General features: G+C 54.1%; 3 protein-coding genes across 10 annotated transcripts in view; 2 read left to right on the forward strand and 1 right to left on the reverse strand.

The window, feature by feature from the left end:
• Positions 1-17,325, forward strand: part of Fgr (FGR proto-oncogene, Src family tyrosine kinase) — a 39,900-nt gene that overhangs the window by 13,754 nt on the left and 8,821 nt on the right. For 2 of the 6 annotated variants that reach the window (XM_037203029.1, XM_037203028.1), the window contains exons 2-5: positions 11,344-11,406; positions 13,018-13,223; positions 14,144-14,246; positions 15,589-15,687. In XM_037203029.1, coding sequence (XP_037058924.1) covers positions 13,028-13,223; positions 14,144-14,246; positions 15,589-15,687 — 398 coding nt within the window. In that variant the 5' untranslated portion in view covers positions 11,344-11,406; positions 13,018-13,027. Of the gene's footprint in view, positions 1-11,343; positions 11,407-13,014; positions 13,224-14,143; positions 14,247-15,588; positions 15,688-17,325 lie in introns of all 6 variants that reach the window. The other 4 variants (XM_037203027.1, XM_037203026.1, XM_037203030.1 and 1 more) reach the window with 2 other exon arrangements.
• Positions 7-9,940, forward strand: Map3k6 (mitogen-activated protein kinase kinase kinase 6; the record flags this gene model as incomplete). Its single annotated transcript, XM_028888120.2, has 26 exons — positions 7-167; positions 285-453; positions 1,510-1,616; positions 2,034-2,204; positions 2,310-2,422; positions 2,763-2,922; positions 3,108-3,270; positions 3,348-3,455; positions 3,585-3,634; positions 3,708-3,803; positions 3,952-4,039; positions 4,122-4,255; positions 4,586-4,713; positions 4,959-5,095; positions 5,987-6,092; positions 6,563-6,720; positions 6,822-7,014; positions 7,104-7,242; positions 7,537-7,693; positions 7,815-7,991; positions 8,244-8,349; positions 8,574-8,736; positions 8,830-8,942; positions 9,023-9,096; positions 9,371-9,447; positions 9,673-9,940. Coding segments are annotated over 26 exons (3,339 nt in total), but the record flags the coding sequence as incomplete, so codon positions are not given.
• The window catches only part of Sytl1 (synaptotagmin like 1), a 268,723-nt gene continuing 261,470 nt past the window's right edge, over positions 10,073-17,325 (reverse strand). For all 3 annotated transcript variants that reach the window (XM_028888131.2, XM_037203025.1, XM_037203024.1), the window contains 2 exons: positions 10,753-10,958; positions 10,073-10,290 (listed from right to left, as the gene is read on the reverse strand). In XM_028888131.2, coding sequence (XP_028743964.2) covers positions 10,151-10,290; positions 10,753-10,958 — 346 coding nt within the window. In that variant the 3' untranslated portion in view covers positions 10,073-10,150. The remainder of the gene's footprint in view (positions 10,291-10,752; positions 10,959-17,325) is intronic.

Genomic DNA, 17,325 nt, shown 5'->3' on the forward strand with positions numbered 1-17,325 from the left:
ATCCCTTATGTGGTGACAGCCACTGGCCGGGTGTTATGTGGTGACGCAGGCCTCCTGAGGGGCATAGCGGATGGGCTGGTACAGTCTGGGGCAGGCACCGAGGCCCTGCTCACGCCCCTGGTGGGCCGGCTTGCCCGCCTGTTGGAGGCCACACCCACAGACTCTTGGTAACGGGGCTGACAAGAAGGGGGCACCAGGAAGAGGCTGGTGAGGGTAAAGTGGGCTAGGGCTGAGGGACCGACCCCTCATTCTCTCTCCCTCCCTTCCCTGGCCTTGGGCATCAGCGGCTATTTCCGGGAGACCATTCGGCAGGATATCCGGCAGGCTCGGGAGCGGTTCAGTGGGCAGCAGCTGAGGCAGGAGCTGGCTCGTCTGCAGAGGAGGCTGGACAGTGTAGAGCTGTTGAGCCCTGATATCATCATGAATCTGTTGCTGTCATACCGTGATGTACAGGTGTGTGGTGTTCTGAAAGGCTGTGGCGTAGGATATAACTCCAGGACTCCGGTGGTAGAGTCAGGAAGGGCAATAGTTTGAGGTCGTCCTGTTTACAAGCAAATTTGAGGCCAGCCTGGGCTACAAGGGATCCTGTGTCAAAACCCAACTAGGAAAGTGAGAGAGAGAGAGAGAGAGAGAGAGAGAGAGAGAGAGAGAGAGAGAAAGAGAAAGAGAGAGGGAGGGAGAGAGAGATTGTTGGACAGGCAATTGTCACCAGATAAATCCAAGGCCAGCTCCTGGCTGAGCCTCGCTGATGATGGCTTTAAGTAAATTGCCAAAGCTCTCTGAGTCTCCATTTCCTTATTTGTTTTAGTGTTATATTTTTAAACATAGTCTCACTGTGTATCCCTGGCTGGCATGGAACTTGTTGTGTAGATCAGGCTGGCCTACATATCCACCTTCTTTTGCCTCCTGAGTGCTGGAATAAAGGCATGTCCCACCACACCTGACTTGTTTTTTTTTTTTAAAAAAAAAGATGTATTGTATTTTTTAATGGTGTGTATGTATGTGTGAACCGAACTCTGGTCCTCTGGAAGAGCAGCAAGCACTCTTAACTGCTGCCGAGCCATCTCTTCAGCCCACATTCTCTTATTTTTGAGGGATGATGATGTCACTGCCTTACAGGGCATTTGTGAGATTAGAAACACCCAGCATGGGGTGCACAGTGAGTCTTCCATGGAAGATACGGTCTGTGGGTCTGTGAATTTGCTTGGCCTGAGAGAGGAGTGGAGAGTCTTCAGGGGATGGGGAGGAGGGCATCAGGAATGGGACAGGCTCAGACTCAAGATTTTTCTCTGCCAGGAGTTACACACACTTTTAATCCCAGCACTCAGGAGGCAGAGGCAGGCAGATCTCTGTGAGTTCAAGGCCAGCCTGGTCTACAGAGCAAGTTCCAGGATGGCCAGGGCTACACAGAGAAACCCTGTCTTGAAAAACAAAAACTAAACAAAACAACACAAAAAAAGAGCTTCCTCCTTGTCCAGGGCTCCTCACGGCATGCTTGTCCCCCCACAGGACTACTCTGCCATCATTGAGCTGGTGGAGACGCTGCAGGCCTTGCCCACCTATGACGTGGCTGAGCAGCACAATGTCTGTTTTCACTACACATTTGCCCTCAACAGGTGAGCGAGTGGTGGAGGGAGCAAGGTGTGAGCCAGGCACAGGGGCTCTGTGGCCTGTTCTCTGCCGAGTAAGAACATTGTTATCTGGAAACCCTGCTGCTCAGGAAATTTGCTGACCTGGGCACTAATGTCAGGAGGTTCCTGTTGGTCTGGGTTAACGCTGCATGGTGGGGACAGACGAGGTGGCATCCCCCTTGATAGGGTCATAGCTGTCCAAGGTCCTACCCCTTAGAGTTATCTGCAACTAGAAATCGCTTCCTCCTGCGGTCACTAACTCTAGAGATGAACACCGGCCAGGATCGGTGTCCTTTGAGGCTTATTAATATTAAGCCCCTAGAAGAGTCCCTTCTGTGTATGGTCTAGGGGGTGCCCGGACTGGGTGAGTCAGAGCCATCAGCCCGTTCTCCTCTGCCTTAGGAGGAACAGGCCTGGGGACCGGGAGAAAGCCCTGGCTGTGCTATTACCACTGCTACAGCAGGATGGCTCCGTGGCACCCGATCTCTACTGCATGTGTGGTCGCGTCTACAAGGACATGTTCTTCAGCTCTGGCTTCCAAAATGCTAGGCACCTGGAGCAGGCCTATCACTGGTAATTCACACGAGGGAGCGGGTAGAGGGCTTAGGCAGGGGGCTGAGGGATGGGGCTGTGGGCATCCATCCAGCCCTGCATCCCCCCCGCCCAACCTGACTCCAGGTACCGCAAGGCTTTTGACGTGGAGCCCAGCCTGCACTCGGGTATCAACGCCGCGGTGCTCCTCATTGCCGCTGGGCAGCACTTTGAAGACTCTGAGGAACTCCAGCTGATAGGTAAACCCTGCTGCTAGCCCACCCACCGTACCCAGCACAGGGTCGGAATGGCTCGTGGCAAGGGAAGAACCCTGGGCAGCAAGAAGCGCTTGACTCATCAAGACTGATCTCCTCGTAACCACACTGGAGGCCTCCGAAGCCTTTGAATCCCACATTCTTCCCAAGCCCACACTTGTGATTGTCACACTGGATTCCACATCTCCTGTGCCCAAGCTCTCACATGTACTACCCAAGATCTTGCCACACCTACCTTGTTGCCCCATCTACATTCATGTCCACACTCTGGTTCTTACTCACTCCTGTACCCACACTCACTGGAGCCCGTGCCCCCCTCCCCCAGGCATGAAGCTGGGCTGCCTGCTAGCCCGCAAAGGCTGTGTGGAGAAGATGCAGTATTACTGGGATGTAGGATTCTACCTGGGAGCCCAGATCCTCGCCAATGACCCCATCCAGGTGGTCCTGGCCGCGGAGCAGCTGTACAAGCTCAATGCCCCCATATGGTAGGTGGCCCCTTCTTCATTCCTGCACCTATGACCATTGGCACCCCCCAGTCATGACCCTAGCAGGGTGATACCACTGCCCACAGTACCCAATGCCCATGTGCTGACTCCATGAAGCCAGGCGGTGGCGGCGGCACCAGCTGGCGCCTGGGCTGACTGAAGCCAAGGCTGTGTGTACGGTTCAGGTACTTGGTGTCCGTGATGGAGACTTTCCTGCTGTATCAGCACTTCAGACCCACACCAGAGCCCTCCGGAGGGCCCCTGCTGCGAGCTCACTTCTGGCTCCACTTCTTGCTACAATCCTGCCAGCCTTTCAAGACAGCCTCTCCTCAGGAGGACCAGTGCCTGGTGAGCCCAGTGGGAGCCAGGGACCCGGGGAAGAGGCATGTGAGTTCTGACAGACCCCTTTCCCCTGCTGCTGAAAGGTGCTGGTACTGGAGATAAACAAAGTGCTGCTGCCTGCAAGGCTGGCCATTCAGGGGACAGACCCGGTGAGCGCAGTGACCCTAAGCCTGCTGGAGCCCGAGACTCAGGTGAGCTCCCTTTGAGTCCCCTCACCACCCACTGCTGTGCATCCTTTCTCCTACCCTCTCTGGTCCCAGCACCTCCACAACCGCCCCCCACCACCCCCACCCCACCCCACACACTCTTTCTTCCCACAGGAGGATTCTTCCAGCTGGACCTTCCCAGTCTCCTCCATCTGTGGGATCAGGTGAGAGGCGGGCCCTTGCGGCAAGCCCCTGCACTGGCAAGCCCGGCATTCACTGGCCTCTCTCCTTCCTTAGCGCCTCCAAGCTGGACCAGCGCTGCTGCTTCCTCTACGCGCTGCCTCCGGCCCAGGATGTCCAGTTGTGCTTCCCCAGTGTGGAGCGTTGCCAGTGGTGCGCCCAGCCTCTTGGAGTTGGGCCTGGGATGCCCGGGGCGGGGGTGGGCTGGGGTGGGGTGGGCTGAGGGAAAGGAAGTCAGCCTGGGGCTCTTGGGGGATGGTTCCTATCCAGATCGCCCGCTCCACTTGTTTGCCCTCTTCAGGTTCTGTGGCCTAATTCAAGTCTTGGTGATGAACCCAGATTCCTCGGCACCCACCGAGGAGGCAGAGGGCGCAAGGGAGGTGCTGGAGGTGAGGTTATAGAACTGGGGGCTGGAGGAGAGCCAAGAGGGAGGGACCCAGCTGAGCCGGGTCTACCCTCTGTTCCCCTCAGTTTGATTATGAATACTTGGAAACCGGTGAGCGGCTGGTGCTGGGCAAAGGCACCTATGGGGTGGTGTACGCTGGCCGTGATAGGCACACGAGGGTGCGGATCGCCATCAAGGAGATTCCCGAGCGGGATAGCAGGTGGGGTTCCTTGGTTCATGCAGGACCTAGGGCTGGGGAGGATGGGCATGAGCAGGTCAGGGGTGTGTGTGTGTGTGTGTGTGTGTGTGTGTGTGTGTAGTGTGTGTTGGGGGAGACATGAGAACTGAGCGGCTGTGGGCATGGAAAGATGGCTGGTTAGTGGTTGTACTGGGGACAGTGGTCCTTACCGTAGAGCAGATGAAAGAGACATGTGGGCGGGGTGATATAAGGGTAGAAAGCTGATTCTGGGAGCTTGGTCTCATGGTACAGGACTGTGGGGGGTTATCTCCGCTCACATCTTGCTCATCGCTCTCTCCTCTACATTCCCAGGTTTTCCCAGCCCCTGCATGAAGAGATCGCTCTTCACAAACGACTGCGCCACAAGAATATAGTGCGCTATCTGGGCTCTGCCAGCCAGGGCGGCTACCTCAAGATCTTCATGGAGGAAGTGCCTGGAGGTACGGCCCTGCGTGGGAGAGGAGTGAAACCTGAGGTGTGGGGTGTGGGAATGGAGCCAGACAAGAGTGGCAAACCCCAAGGGGAAATGAACTGGAGCGTGGGTGGGTGTCGCCTAGAATTAGCTGACAGGGTGGGTTTGGTGATGGGAGTCTGCGTTGTGGGAATGGGTGTGCCTGGGCCTTGGGCAGAGGGTGTGAGTGGAGTAGGTGGGTACCAATTATAAACCTGGATTGTCTCTGCCCAGGCAGCCTGTCCTCCTTGCTTAGGTCAGTGTGGGGACCCCTAAAGGACAATGAGAGTACTATTAGTTTCTACACACGGCAGATCCTGCAGGGACTCAGCTACCTCCATGAGAACCGCATTGTGCACCGGGACATCAAGGTCAGCCCTGTGGCTGGTCTACTTGGCCTGCTGGGTGTGGGGAGACACTGTGCCAGACCAAAGCTGGCACTTGGGAGTGAGAGGGCACACCTGTGCAAAGGGGGGGGAATCTCCCAGAGAGAGCACACCTGTGCAAAGAGGGGGGGGGAATTTCCCAGAGAGAGCACACCTGTGCAAAGGGTGGGCAGGATCTCCCAGAGAGAGCACACCTGTGCAAAGGGTGTGTGGGGTCTCCCAGAGAGAGCACACCTGTGCAAAGGGGGGGTTTCCCAGAGAGAGCACACCTGTGCAAAGGGTGTGTGGGGTCTCCCAGAGAGAGCACACCTGTGCAAAGGGTGTGTGGGGTCTCCCAGAGAGAGCACACCTGTGCAAAGGGGGGGGATTTCCCAGAGAGAGCACACCTGTGTAAAGGGGGGGATCGCCCAGAGAGAGCACACCTGTGCAAAGGGGGGGGATTTCCCAGAGAGAGCACACCTGTGCAAAGGGGGGGGATTTCCCAGAGAGAACACACCTGTGCAAAGGGGGGGGATTTCCCAGAGAGAGCACACCTGTGCTAAAGGGGGGGGATCTCCCAGAGAGCACACCTGTGCTAAAGGGGGGGGATCTCCCAGAGAGAGCACACCTGTGTAAAAGTTGGGGGGATCTCCCAGAGAGAGCACACCTGTGTAAAAGTTGGGGGGATCTCCCAGAGAGAGCACAGGGGGATCTCCCAGAGAGGTCCGTTAAAGGAGGAAAAGTCACATCTGAAGCCAGAGCTGACACCAGCTCCTAGAAGGGCCTATACATGGACAGCAGGGGAGAACACGAGAGAGGCTGGCCAGGAAGTTCAGGTCTCAGGATGGGGTGTCTAGGTTTATCTCAGGGGCCAATCCCAGTGTCCACTTCAATCAGGGGGACAACGTGTTGATCAACACCTTCAGTGGGTTGCTTAAGATTTCTGACTTTGGCACCTCCAAGCGGCTGGCGGGCATCACACCCTGCACAGAGACTTTCACAGGTAACAGGGTGGGGCTCAAACTCTGGGAGACTTCTGGGGAACGGAGTTTCTCCTGGGTACAGAGTTACAGATCTAAGGGTGAATGGAATCTGGGGACAGGTGACTAGATCCAGGGAGAGGTGGTAAAATCTAGACTCCCAGGCTGGAGAACTGATGGAAATAGGTTTGGAACCTAAAATGGATGTAAGGCTGTACATGCTGGGAGGTAAAGGGGGGTGGCAGAGTTTGTGGGGAGCATGGTGAACTGTCATGTACAAGCCAGAACCATCCGGCGGCTGATGGAGTCCTTAAATGCCATACAGCCTAGCTTAAAGAATGGAAGCTTGGCAGGTGATGGAGCCTAGGTGAATGATGAAACTCGAGATAGGATCTGATGCCCACTATTTGAGGCGATAGGTTCAGCGTGGGTACAGGCGGCCAGAGGATGGAGAGACTTGAAGCCTAAATTGCTATTGTTCTTCCTGTTCCAGGGACTCTGCAGTATATGGCCCCAGAAATCATTGACCAGGGCCCACGAGGATATGGAAAGGCAGCTGACATCTGGTCTCTGGGCTGCACCGTGGTTGAGATGGCCACAGGTCGACCACCCTTCCATGAACTAGGGAGCCCGCAGGCCGCTATGTTTCAGGTGAGTCCCTCTGGGGCGTGGCCTATGCAGGGTGGGTGGAGCCTGATAGGGCCTTGAACCCAGCTAAGCTCGGGCTTGTCCTGTCTGCCCCACCTCCACAGGTGGGCATGTACAAGGTGCATCCACCAGTGCCCAGCTCGCTGTCGGCTGAGGCCCAAGCCTTCCTCCTCCGAACTTTTGAACCAGATCCCCGCCTCCGAGCCAGTGCCCAGGAGCTGCTGGGAGACCCCTTCCTGCAGCCAGGGAAGAGGAGCCGCAGCCCGGGCTCTCCTCGGCATACTCCCCAGCCCTCAGGTGCTGTGAGGGGGGAAGAAAATGAACACAGTGGAGGGCAGAGGTGCTGAGGCCGTGAGAAGACGACTCATGGCTTTTTCCTCTCTCAGGCACCCCTTCCACCGATTCCAGTCCTTCAGCTGACTCAGCCACCCAGTCTCAGACATTCCCAAGGCCCCAAGCACCTTCCCAGCATCCACTCAGCCCCCCAAAGCGCTGCCTTAGTTATGGGGACACCAGCCAGCTCCGGTGAGTGCCTAGGGTCCTGGAGTGGGTTCCCTTCATCCGGTTTTGCCTTTCTATTCATTTCCTCCAGAAAAGGCCTCCCTGGGTCCCGAACACCCTGACCACTTACAAGGACAGCATCTGTTACCTCCTGCCCTCTCCCAGATGCATGTTCCCTTCACTCTGCCCACCCCCAGCTGGGCTTAATTTCTGTTATCCCCGTGAAGTAGGCATAAAAGAGCCAGGATTCAAACCCTGCAGCAGAGGGGGCTGCAAGGCGTTGCCCACCCTCCGTCTGACGCTCCTCATTTTGCCCAGTGTGCCTGAGGAGCCCGCAGCCGAGGAACCCGCATCCCCCGAGGAGAGTTCGGGGCTGAGTCTGCTGCACCAGGAGAGCAAGCGGCGGGCCATGCTGGCTGCGGTGCTGGAAGAGGAGCTGCCCACACTAGCAGAGAATCTACTGGAGCAGGAACAGGTGGGCGGCCCGCCCCAGCGCCCCCTGGTGGTCAGGCTGGGATAAGGACTGATGGCCCACCAACGAGCATCTAGGTTGACTGCGGATGGCAACACCCACGGACGCCCCCCTCTCTTCTTAGGATTCTAGACTCAGCAGGAATCATGTGGAACAGCTGCTTCGCTGCCTCGGGGCACAAATCCACACTCCTAACCGCCGGCAGCTGGCCCAGGAGCTGCGGGCCCTGCAAGCTCAGCTGCGGACCCAGGGCCTGGGGCCTGCACTTTTGAATGGGCCGCTCTTCGCATTTCCAGAAGCGGTGAGGAAGCTTCTTCTCAGTTAGGGCTGTGCAATAACAAGTCGTTATTGCAAGGACCTGATGTTCCAGGATTCGATGACTTCCCGGGAAGAAGCACGTCTGTCCAGTCCTGGATTCCCAGTCCCGCCCTTGACCCCCAAGTCCGCCCACCTCTCTGCAGCAGACTTTCTAGGGCTTTGCAACTCAAACCCCACCTCTGTTTGAGGTTCAGACTATCTCAGCCGCGCCCTCCCTCCCTCCCTTCCTCCCCAGGTGAAGCAGATCCTCCGCAGACGCCAGATCCGCCCACACTGGATGTTCGTGTTGGACTCGCTGCTCAGCCGCGCGGTCCGGGCGGCGCTGGCGGTGCTGGACGCAGGTAGGTGGGTGGGGTTGGAGCCCGCCAGCCGGCCGGTGGGGGTGTGGCTATGGTGGGTGTGGCTCTGGGGCGTGGCGAACATAAAACTGGGTGGTTGGAGGGTTAGGCGGGAAGGACCCTCTGATTTGCACTGTTTGGTCACTATCCCCTTCCAACTCCGGGGCCTTCTGGGGTCCCAAACGGTCGTCGCGCTCACCTTGAGCTCAACCCACTCGAATTGACAGAGGTGGAGAAGAAAGCGGCCCCACCGAAGTCAGAGGAGTGGAGTAAAGGGGAGTCCCAGCAGAAAACGCTGGAGAGCCAGCAGCTACACAGCCAGCTCCGGCCAGAGCAGGGGCCTCCGCCGCTGACCGAGCAGCTGGGCCTTTTGCGAGCTGAGACTGACAGGTGAAGCCTCCTGGAATCACCCACATAAGCTGCACAGGCTCCAACCCGCGGGGCATTCCGTTCTACTCCCACCCCACCCCCACCCTCCCACAGGCTCCGAGATGTCCTGGCTGAGAAGGAACGTGAGTGCCAGGCTCTGATGCACCAGGCCCTACATGGGGTACATGCAGACACCGGGACTTATGCCCTGGCTCCAGAGCCTCCAGGTGAGCAGACCTGACTAGGGAAGTGTCAGGCGACTTCTAGCAGAGGACACCTTTGGACTCAACACCTGACTTTTTGACAGCCACTCTCTCAAAGGACCAGAGCCTGGTGCAGTGGCTACAGGAACTGAGTGTGGACCCAGGCACCATCCAAACGGTGAGCAAGTGTGCGCTGGCTGTCCCTGACCTCCACCAACAAAAGGCAGCGTCTCTGCTTGTCTTCCAGCATCCTAACGGTTTTCCCTGCTGCAAAGACTTTCCATCCTGGAAAAGCTCTTAGTAGGCTCCTCTCACTATGCAGATGGGGAAACTGAGGCCAGAGGGGGAAGTAACCTGCCTGAGAATTTTAGTAGGTAGAAGCAAGAGCCTGAGTTTGGGGTTGTATCCTTTTGTAACTTTATCTGTTTCTGTGGATCTTGGTTCACAACCAGCTCCTGAGCCATAGCTTCACCCTTCAGACCCTGCTCAAGTGTGCCACTCAAGATGACCTTGTCTATACCAGAATCAGGTATGTCTTGGGTCCTCCAGGGATGAACCATGCGCACTTGGTAGCAATACACACACACACACACACACACACACACACACACACACACACACTCAGCTGTGAGCCTGCCTTGAGTCCTCCCTGCAAACTACAGGAGAACCAAGGTCGCCTGTGCATGCATAGTGATTCCTAAAGAGAGAGCAGTCCTCCTCCTGGCTGAATCACATTGACCCCTGATGTCCCCAGGGGAGGGATGGTGTACCGAATTTGGAGAGCCATCTTGGCACAGCGAGCAGGAGCCACACCAGTTACCCCTGGACCCCGGGAGGCTGAATGAGGACGTCAAAGGACACAGCCATGGATGGATGAACAGAGAAGGCGCAGGTGGCTTCTGACACGCCCGTCCAGCCCCCAGGAGCAGCTGCAGGGACCCAGGCCGGTGGAAATAACTAGGGAGGCACTCAAGGACACTACACACAATCAAAGACTATTAAACAGAACACTTGCTACCATGCTTGTCTTGGCAACTTCAGAAGTGTGTATGTGGGGGTGGGGCGTGTCCAAGGAGCAGCCCTTTGAGGTCTCCATTTCCACGTGACTCTTTCTCAGCCCCTGAGGTCTTTCAAACTAATGCCTTACTACTCAGTAGCTCCGTAAACAGACTTTATTGACTCCAGCCATGGGATGTGCTTTGTGTGGGGGTCCACAGAGGGGTTTGACAGGGCTATGCCCTGGGGACCAGGTTAGTTCTGAGGGGCAGAAGGCCATCCACCCATTCACAGGGCCGCTCCAGGAGTGCCTGCCACAGCTGCTTTTCCTCAGGTGTGGAATCCATCCAGGGCACTTGGAGCCCATAGCTGCTGCCTGGATGTGGGTGGGCCAGAGTGGAGGGTATTGTCACCTTGGACACCTCAGATCCCCAAAATAAACTTTCTGGTACCAAATTATGCACTACACCCAATCACCCCCAGCTCTTTGAAGACACTTTAAGAAAGGGACAGTTTAATTAAAGGCATGGTGGCGCACGCCTTTAATCCCAGTACTTGAGAGGCAGAGGCAGGCAGATCTGAGTTTGAGGCCAGCCTGGGCTACAGAGTGAGTTCCAGGACAGTCAGGACTGACTGTTGCGCACACACACACAGATATATATATATATATATATATATATATATATATATATATATGTATAATATATATGTAATATATATAAAATACACATACACACACACACACACCACACACACGTATATGGGAAACAGTGTCCAAGGCCACCCATGGAGCTCATGCCTCCCAGCTTGGCTCCGCTCAGGGCCCTGCTCTGCTCACCTGTACCAAGGCTGAGGCGTGTGCCCCCCAGCTGGCGACTGGCCAGGGCCCCATGGTCCCACAGAGAGAGCTCAGCACAGGCTTGACGTAGGTCGGCAGGCCCGAAGCCATCATAAACCATGGTGTGGTTGAAGACAGGGCTGAGGCTTCGCCGAACCACTCTTGTACGCTGGCGGCTGGCCCGGCTGTCATCCGGCAGCACTGAGCTGGGACAGGTGAGAAATGAGGGCTGGCATCAGGTGACCCACCTCTTGACACTCCCTGCCCATAGACCAGGTCTCCAGCCCTCTCTGTTTTTGGACTTTTACACCGATCTTTTTGTGTGTGTGTGTGTGTGCGTGTGTGTGTGTGTGTCTTTTCGCCATGCCTCAGGTGGGACTGAGTGCAAGAGCTGGCACGGGCAGTGTGCCCTCTGTGGGATGGATGTGCAAGTGTTCCAGGAGTGGTTGGGAGAGAAAACAAAGGCAGAGGTCATGGTGGGACATAGCTCAGGCTTCTGGCTTCCTGAAGTGGGTAGGATCTGGGCAGCTGGCTGGCAGAAACCCTGGCAAGGCCTTCTTTATCCTTCATGCTCTTCTGTCTCACCCTCAGGGTTCCTGCACCTTCCAGGGACCATGCAGCAGTCCTATTGACCCAGGACTAGGGGCCTGTGGGGTGAGTAGGGTGCGAAGTACCTTTCAGGGTCAGGGAACAGGGTGGGGTCGCTTTCCTGGGCCCCACAATGCCTGCCTCACAGCCCCCTCCTCCTGCAAGGGCCCTGTTGCTAGGAAACGGATAGAGGAGCCAGAATGAGGCAGCTTGAGAGGCTGGAGGCTGGACTCATGACAGGAAATGGCCTTGATCCCCCTCTGCAGGGAATCTCCAGGTGCAGGCTCAATGCCCTCCCACGTTCACAAACATGTGCTGCTTTGCAGATGTGAATCACAAAACACACGCAGACACACTAGAGAGAGAGAGAGAGGCACAGATACTTCCACACAGAGCTGTGTACAAGCACAGTCACATAGACCTGCATGTGCACACCTATACACACACACACACACACACACACACAACACACACACACACACACAGAGAGAGAGAGAGAGAGAGAGAGAGAGAGAGAGAGAGAGAGAGGCAGACACATATACTTCCACACAGAGCTTTGTACAGTCATACCTTACACAGACCTGCATAGACACAGACTCACACATACAGATGCACACATAATCACTTGCCTACGAAACTCATAGACACGCATACACATAGCCAAATACATGTACAGACATGAACACATTTTTGTTTTATTTTTTTAGTTTTTAAAGACAGGATTTCTCTTCATAACTGCCGTGGATGTCCTGGATCTCACTTTGTAGACCAGGCTGGCCTTGAACTCACGGAGATCCGCCTGCCTCTGCCTTCTGAGAGCTAAAGGTGTGCGCCACCACTGCCCGGTCACATTGTTTTTTGAGATGAGCTCCCATGTATTCCAGGCTCACCTAACACTTGATATGTAGCTAAAAATGGCCTTGAATTTCTGATCTTTCTTCTTCCATCTCCTAAGTGCTGGGTGAGTGTATACAGCACCGGGAATTGAACCCAAGGCTTCATGCTAGGCAAGCACTCTATCAACTGAGACTATGTCCCAAGATCAGCACATTCTTCTCCACACAGAGACATACCCCACAAACATGTTTAGAGACACACAAAGACACTAAGGGGAGAAGAAACACCATAAAGGAGTCACAGAAAGAATGTATCAAGGCAACAGGAGTCAAAAGTGCATCAACCACGAGCCCTGCCAGAGACTGGAGAGATGGGATGGCTCCGGTTAAGAGCACTGGCTGCTCTTCCAGAGGACCCGAGTTCAATTCCCAGCTCACAACTGTCTGTAACTCCAAGATCTGACACCCTCACACAGACATACATGCAGGCAAAACACCAATGCATATAAATTAAATACCAATTTAAGAAAGAGTGGCCGGGCAGTGGTGGCACATGCCTCTAATCCCAGCACTCGGGAGGCAGAGGCAGGTAGATCTCTGTGAGTTCGAGGCCAGCCTGGTCTACAGAGTGAGATCCAGGACAGGCATCAAAGCTACACAGAGAAATCCTGTCTCGCGGGGCGGGGGAATTTAAGAAAGACTAGGAGGCAGACCAAAGGTGGACCTTACTCAGGAAGACCCCAATTTATGCAAATGTTTGTGCATGCACACACCTGTGTGTGCTTAGGGTGGTACAGCAGCCAGGCCACCCTGAATGAGACCTGTCCCCATCCTGCAGCAGGGCACCTGGAATGGGCTGTGTGTTCTGCAAGAAGTTAGAGCCTGCATCCAAGGAGGATGTTGGCATCGAAGGTGACTTCAGGAACCAAGGGGCTGAAGAACGCTATTACCCTGACCCCACTCAAGGCCACGGCCGGTTGCAGAACTTCTCTCCTCAGCCTACCAGCCCAGTTTTCCTTAATGTTGGCAACATGAGGAGCATCTCAGGTGGGTCTCTAGGGCTGGAGACAGCTGCAGCCTGGGTTCTGGGAAAACCTAAGGGAAGCTGAGATTCCGACTTGTCCTTAGAAACCTCTAGAATGACTAGGAGATGCAGCCCTATTTTCTAGTTCATAGCAGCTAAGTCAGGAGCCCAGTTTGGGTCTTTTTCTGTTCCCAGTGTTAATTGCAAGTAGCAAAGAGAACCCCTCCATTTGGAAGACTGAGGCAGGTTCACCATGAGTTTCAGGGGCTCTGTTTCAAAAGCAACACACACACACACACACACACACACACAGAGGCTTCTATCTTCTTTTTTTTTTTTTTTCTTTTTGGTTTTTCCAGACAGGGTTTCTCTGTGTAGCTTTGTGCCTTTCCTGGGACTCACTTGGTAGCCCAGGCTGGCCTCGAACTCACCGAGATCCGCCTGCCTCTGCCTCCCGAGTGCTGGGATTAAAGGCATGCGCCACCACTGCCCGGCCGGCTTCTATCTTCTTAAGTATCACTTCAGAAGGTGAGATTTTTTTTTTTTTTTTTTTTAAAGATTTATTTACTTATTATGTACACAGAAGAGGGCACCAGATCTCATTACAGATGGTTGTGAGCTGGGAATTGAACTCAGGACCTCTGTAAGAGCAGTTATTGCTCTTAGCCTCTGAGCCATCTCTCCAGCCCCAAGACATCTTGATGGGGAAGAGGAAGAAAGAGCAACTTAGGAACTTTCCAGAGTGATGAGGTTATTTTTCCTGGACCTAATGGGGCAAGCTGTGAGGCCCAAATCAGAATTCCCACTAGTCCCTGGAACTCCTTTGGGAAGCTAGACATTATGATGCCGGGAGGTCCTGCCCAGTGCCTGGTTGGGGAACTGGGTTCCCCGGGCGCAGCCTCCTGGGTTCCCTACTCTGCTGAGCAGCTCTGACTCCCTGCAGGGACTGGAGTGACCACGTTCGTCGCCCTGTATGACTATGAGGCCAGGACAAGGGATGACCTTACCTTCACCAAAGGCGAGAAGTTCCACATCCTGAACAATACGTAAGTGATTGAACTACCTAGCTGAGGGCGTGGCCTGGGCTGTAAGTGACTGAACTGCCTGGGGGGGCGTGGCCTGGGCTCTAAGTGGACTGCCTAGGGGAGAGCGAGGCCTGGGGCTTAAGTGACTGGGCTGCCTAGCTGAGGGTGTAGCCTGGGCTGGGAGCAAGTCCCAGAGAGCAGTAGTAACCTCTGACCCCTGTCCAGAAAGCTCCAGCATTTGGTGGGGGGACACACATATATATGCCAATAAAAGTCCTGGATGAGGGCTGGAGTGTAACTCACGGTACAGGACTTGCCTTGCCTATGGGCCTTGGGTTCCATCTAAAGCACTGCAAACAAACGACAGTAACAAGGAAACACTGATCGATCCCCACCATGCCGGGAGAGGGAAGGTGAAGGGCTTGGGATACAAGCAGAATACTGAACTTGGTCCCCAAGTGAGGAGAAAAATAGCTCCTGAAGTTGTCTTTTGGCCTCCACACACACCAAATACATGCAAAAACTAACTTTAAAAAACAAAAAAAAGATGCTGGGCGATTTTGGCACACACCTTTAATCCCAGCACTAGGGAGGCAGAGGCAGATGAATCTTTGAGTTCGAGGGCAGCCTGGTCTCCAGAGCAAGTTCCAGGACAGCCAGAAAAAAGGGAAGGAAGGAAGAAAGGACAGGAAGGAGGAAAGGAGGGAGGGTGAGCAGCAGGGCTGGAAGTGTGGCTCAGTGACAGAGTGTGGGAACACGTAAATATTTGTCAAAGGAGGAATGAAATCATGTCCAAGAACAATCCAGGAACAAAATGCACCTGAGGTAAAAGGCCCTCTGCCCCTTTTTCCTGGAGCCTCTTCTCACGGTCCCCAAAGCATTGTTCACCATGCGTCATCCCTTTGACCGTGTTCGGGACTGTAGAGTGAGACTTTAGGTTTGATTCCCAGTGAAGAGGAGGAGGAGGAGGAGGAATACAGTTTAGAAGAGAAAGCAGAAGCAGGTCAGAATCCAGAGGCCTTCAAAGCTCTGTTGTAAAGCCCGAATTTTATCAGAAGGAAATCTGTAGCCATGGGGAGTTCCCAGTAGGGAGGGAATCTGGTCAGCTCCACCGTAACCGCTCCATGGAGGAACCAGAGGAAGAAGCCTAGGAATCCTCAAACAGTCCTTTTTCAGGTGAGAACAGCTAGGGCAGCTGCAGTGGATGCAGGACGGGCGGACTAACGTTCTCTGAGTGGGGAGGGGTCGGAGGTGAGGCGTGGCAGAACCACTCTGCAGCTGATGTGGCTCTGCCGGACACCCCACCCCACCCCACCTCCCACCCCACCCCCGCTGACTACCCACCCGTGTTCTGTGTCTACAGTGAAGGTGACTGGTGGGAGGCTCGGTCCCTGAGCTCCGGACGCACTGGCTACATTCCCAGCAACTACGTGGCCCCTGTGGATTCCATCCAGGCTGAAGAGTGAGTGAGTGGGACTGGGCCAGCTCTGTAGAGAACACCCTGGTGTCTAGCTTCCAAGGCCATCTCTTAGGAAATGCCTGCCTCGCTCTGAGCCTGTCTCCTCATTTACAATGTTATAAGGTGGAGCCAAAAGAAGATGACAGCCAGCTGTGGTGCTGCAGGCCTTTAATCTCAGCACTTGGGAGACAGAGGCAGGAGCTCTGTGAGTTCTAGGCTAGCCTGGTCTACAAAGTGAGTTCCAGGACCAGGACAGCCAGAACTACTAGAGAAACCCTGTCTTGAAAAACCAAAAAAAAAAAAAAGCAGAAGATGCCGACGACTATGGTAACCGTAGATAACGCTGGACAGCAGGTGCTGTGTTCTGTAACTGAAGGGTTTCTGTGTGATCAAGTTAGAAACGCTATTGTTTATTTTACAAATGAGGAAGCTGGCCAGGTGTGGAGATGCACATCTTTAATCCTAGCACGTGGGAGGGAGAGGCAGGTGGATCTCTCTGAGTCTGAGGTTAGCCTAGCTTACACAGTGAGGTCCAGGCCAGCTACATAGTGAGACTTTGTCTCAATTTTTAAAAAAAATGGGGAAGTTGAGGTATAGAAAGAATGAATATCCTGCCCAAGTTTTCATCGCTGGTAAGGCCTGGAGCTGTGTGTGAACCCAGGTAGACACACATCAGTATACACCTTGCCTATCTGTAACAGTGACGTCATGTCAAAATTTGCCTGCCTGCCTGCCTGTCTGTCTATCTATCTACCTATCTATTTTAGCAGAGAGAGTATAGATTTAAAGGAAAAGTCAAAGAACTTCTGAGAGTCGGAGGTATGTCCAGGGATGCCTACCCATGAGCTTTCAAACCTATAAGGGGTAGAAACTAGAGAGATGGCCCCATGGTCAACAGTGCTTACTGTCATCCCAGGGTCTGGAATTTGGTCCCCAGCACCCAAGACAGGCAGCTCACAACCATCCATAACTAGAACTCTAGGGGATCTATACACACACACACACACACACACACACACACACACACACACACACGAGTACATGCCCAGCAAATACTCACACAGACATACACACACATACACATAATAATAATATATATAATAATAGGTTTTTTAGAACCTAAAAAGTGGAACTGGGGCACTGGGGATGTATGTACCTCACTTGATAGAGTGTTCGGAGTATTTGTCTAGCAGGCATGAGGACTTGGATGTGATTTCCCAGAACCATACAAAAAGTCGGTCATGATGGCACTTGTCTATAACCCCAGACTTTGGGAAGTAAAGTCAGGAGAATCAGAAGTTCAAGGTCATCCTTGATGTAGTGAGTTTGAGGCCAGCCTGTAAGAAATGAGATCCTGTCTCAAACAAAACAAATAATCCACAAAAACAAAGCAAAACAGGATTGGAGAGACGGCTCAGCAGTTAAGAGCACTGGACCCAGATTCAATTTCCAGCATCCGCATGGTGACTTACAACTGTAACTCCAGTACCAGGAGACCTAAAACCCTCTTCTGGTTCCTGCAGGCACCAGGCATATATGTGGTGCATGCACATACATGCAGGCAAAATACTCATACAAATAAAGTTAAATTAAGTCTAAAAAAATAAGGCTGGTAGAACTGGAGGTATAGTTCAGTGGCAG

The sequence above is a fragment of the Peromyscus leucopus genome, chromosome 2 (genome assembly GCF_004664715.2).
Source record: "Peromyscus leucopus breed LL Stock chromosome 2, UCI_PerLeu_2.1, whole genome shotgun sequence".
NCBI lineage: Eukaryota > Metazoa > Chordata > Mammalia > Rodentia > Cricetidae > Peromyscus > Peromyscus leucopus.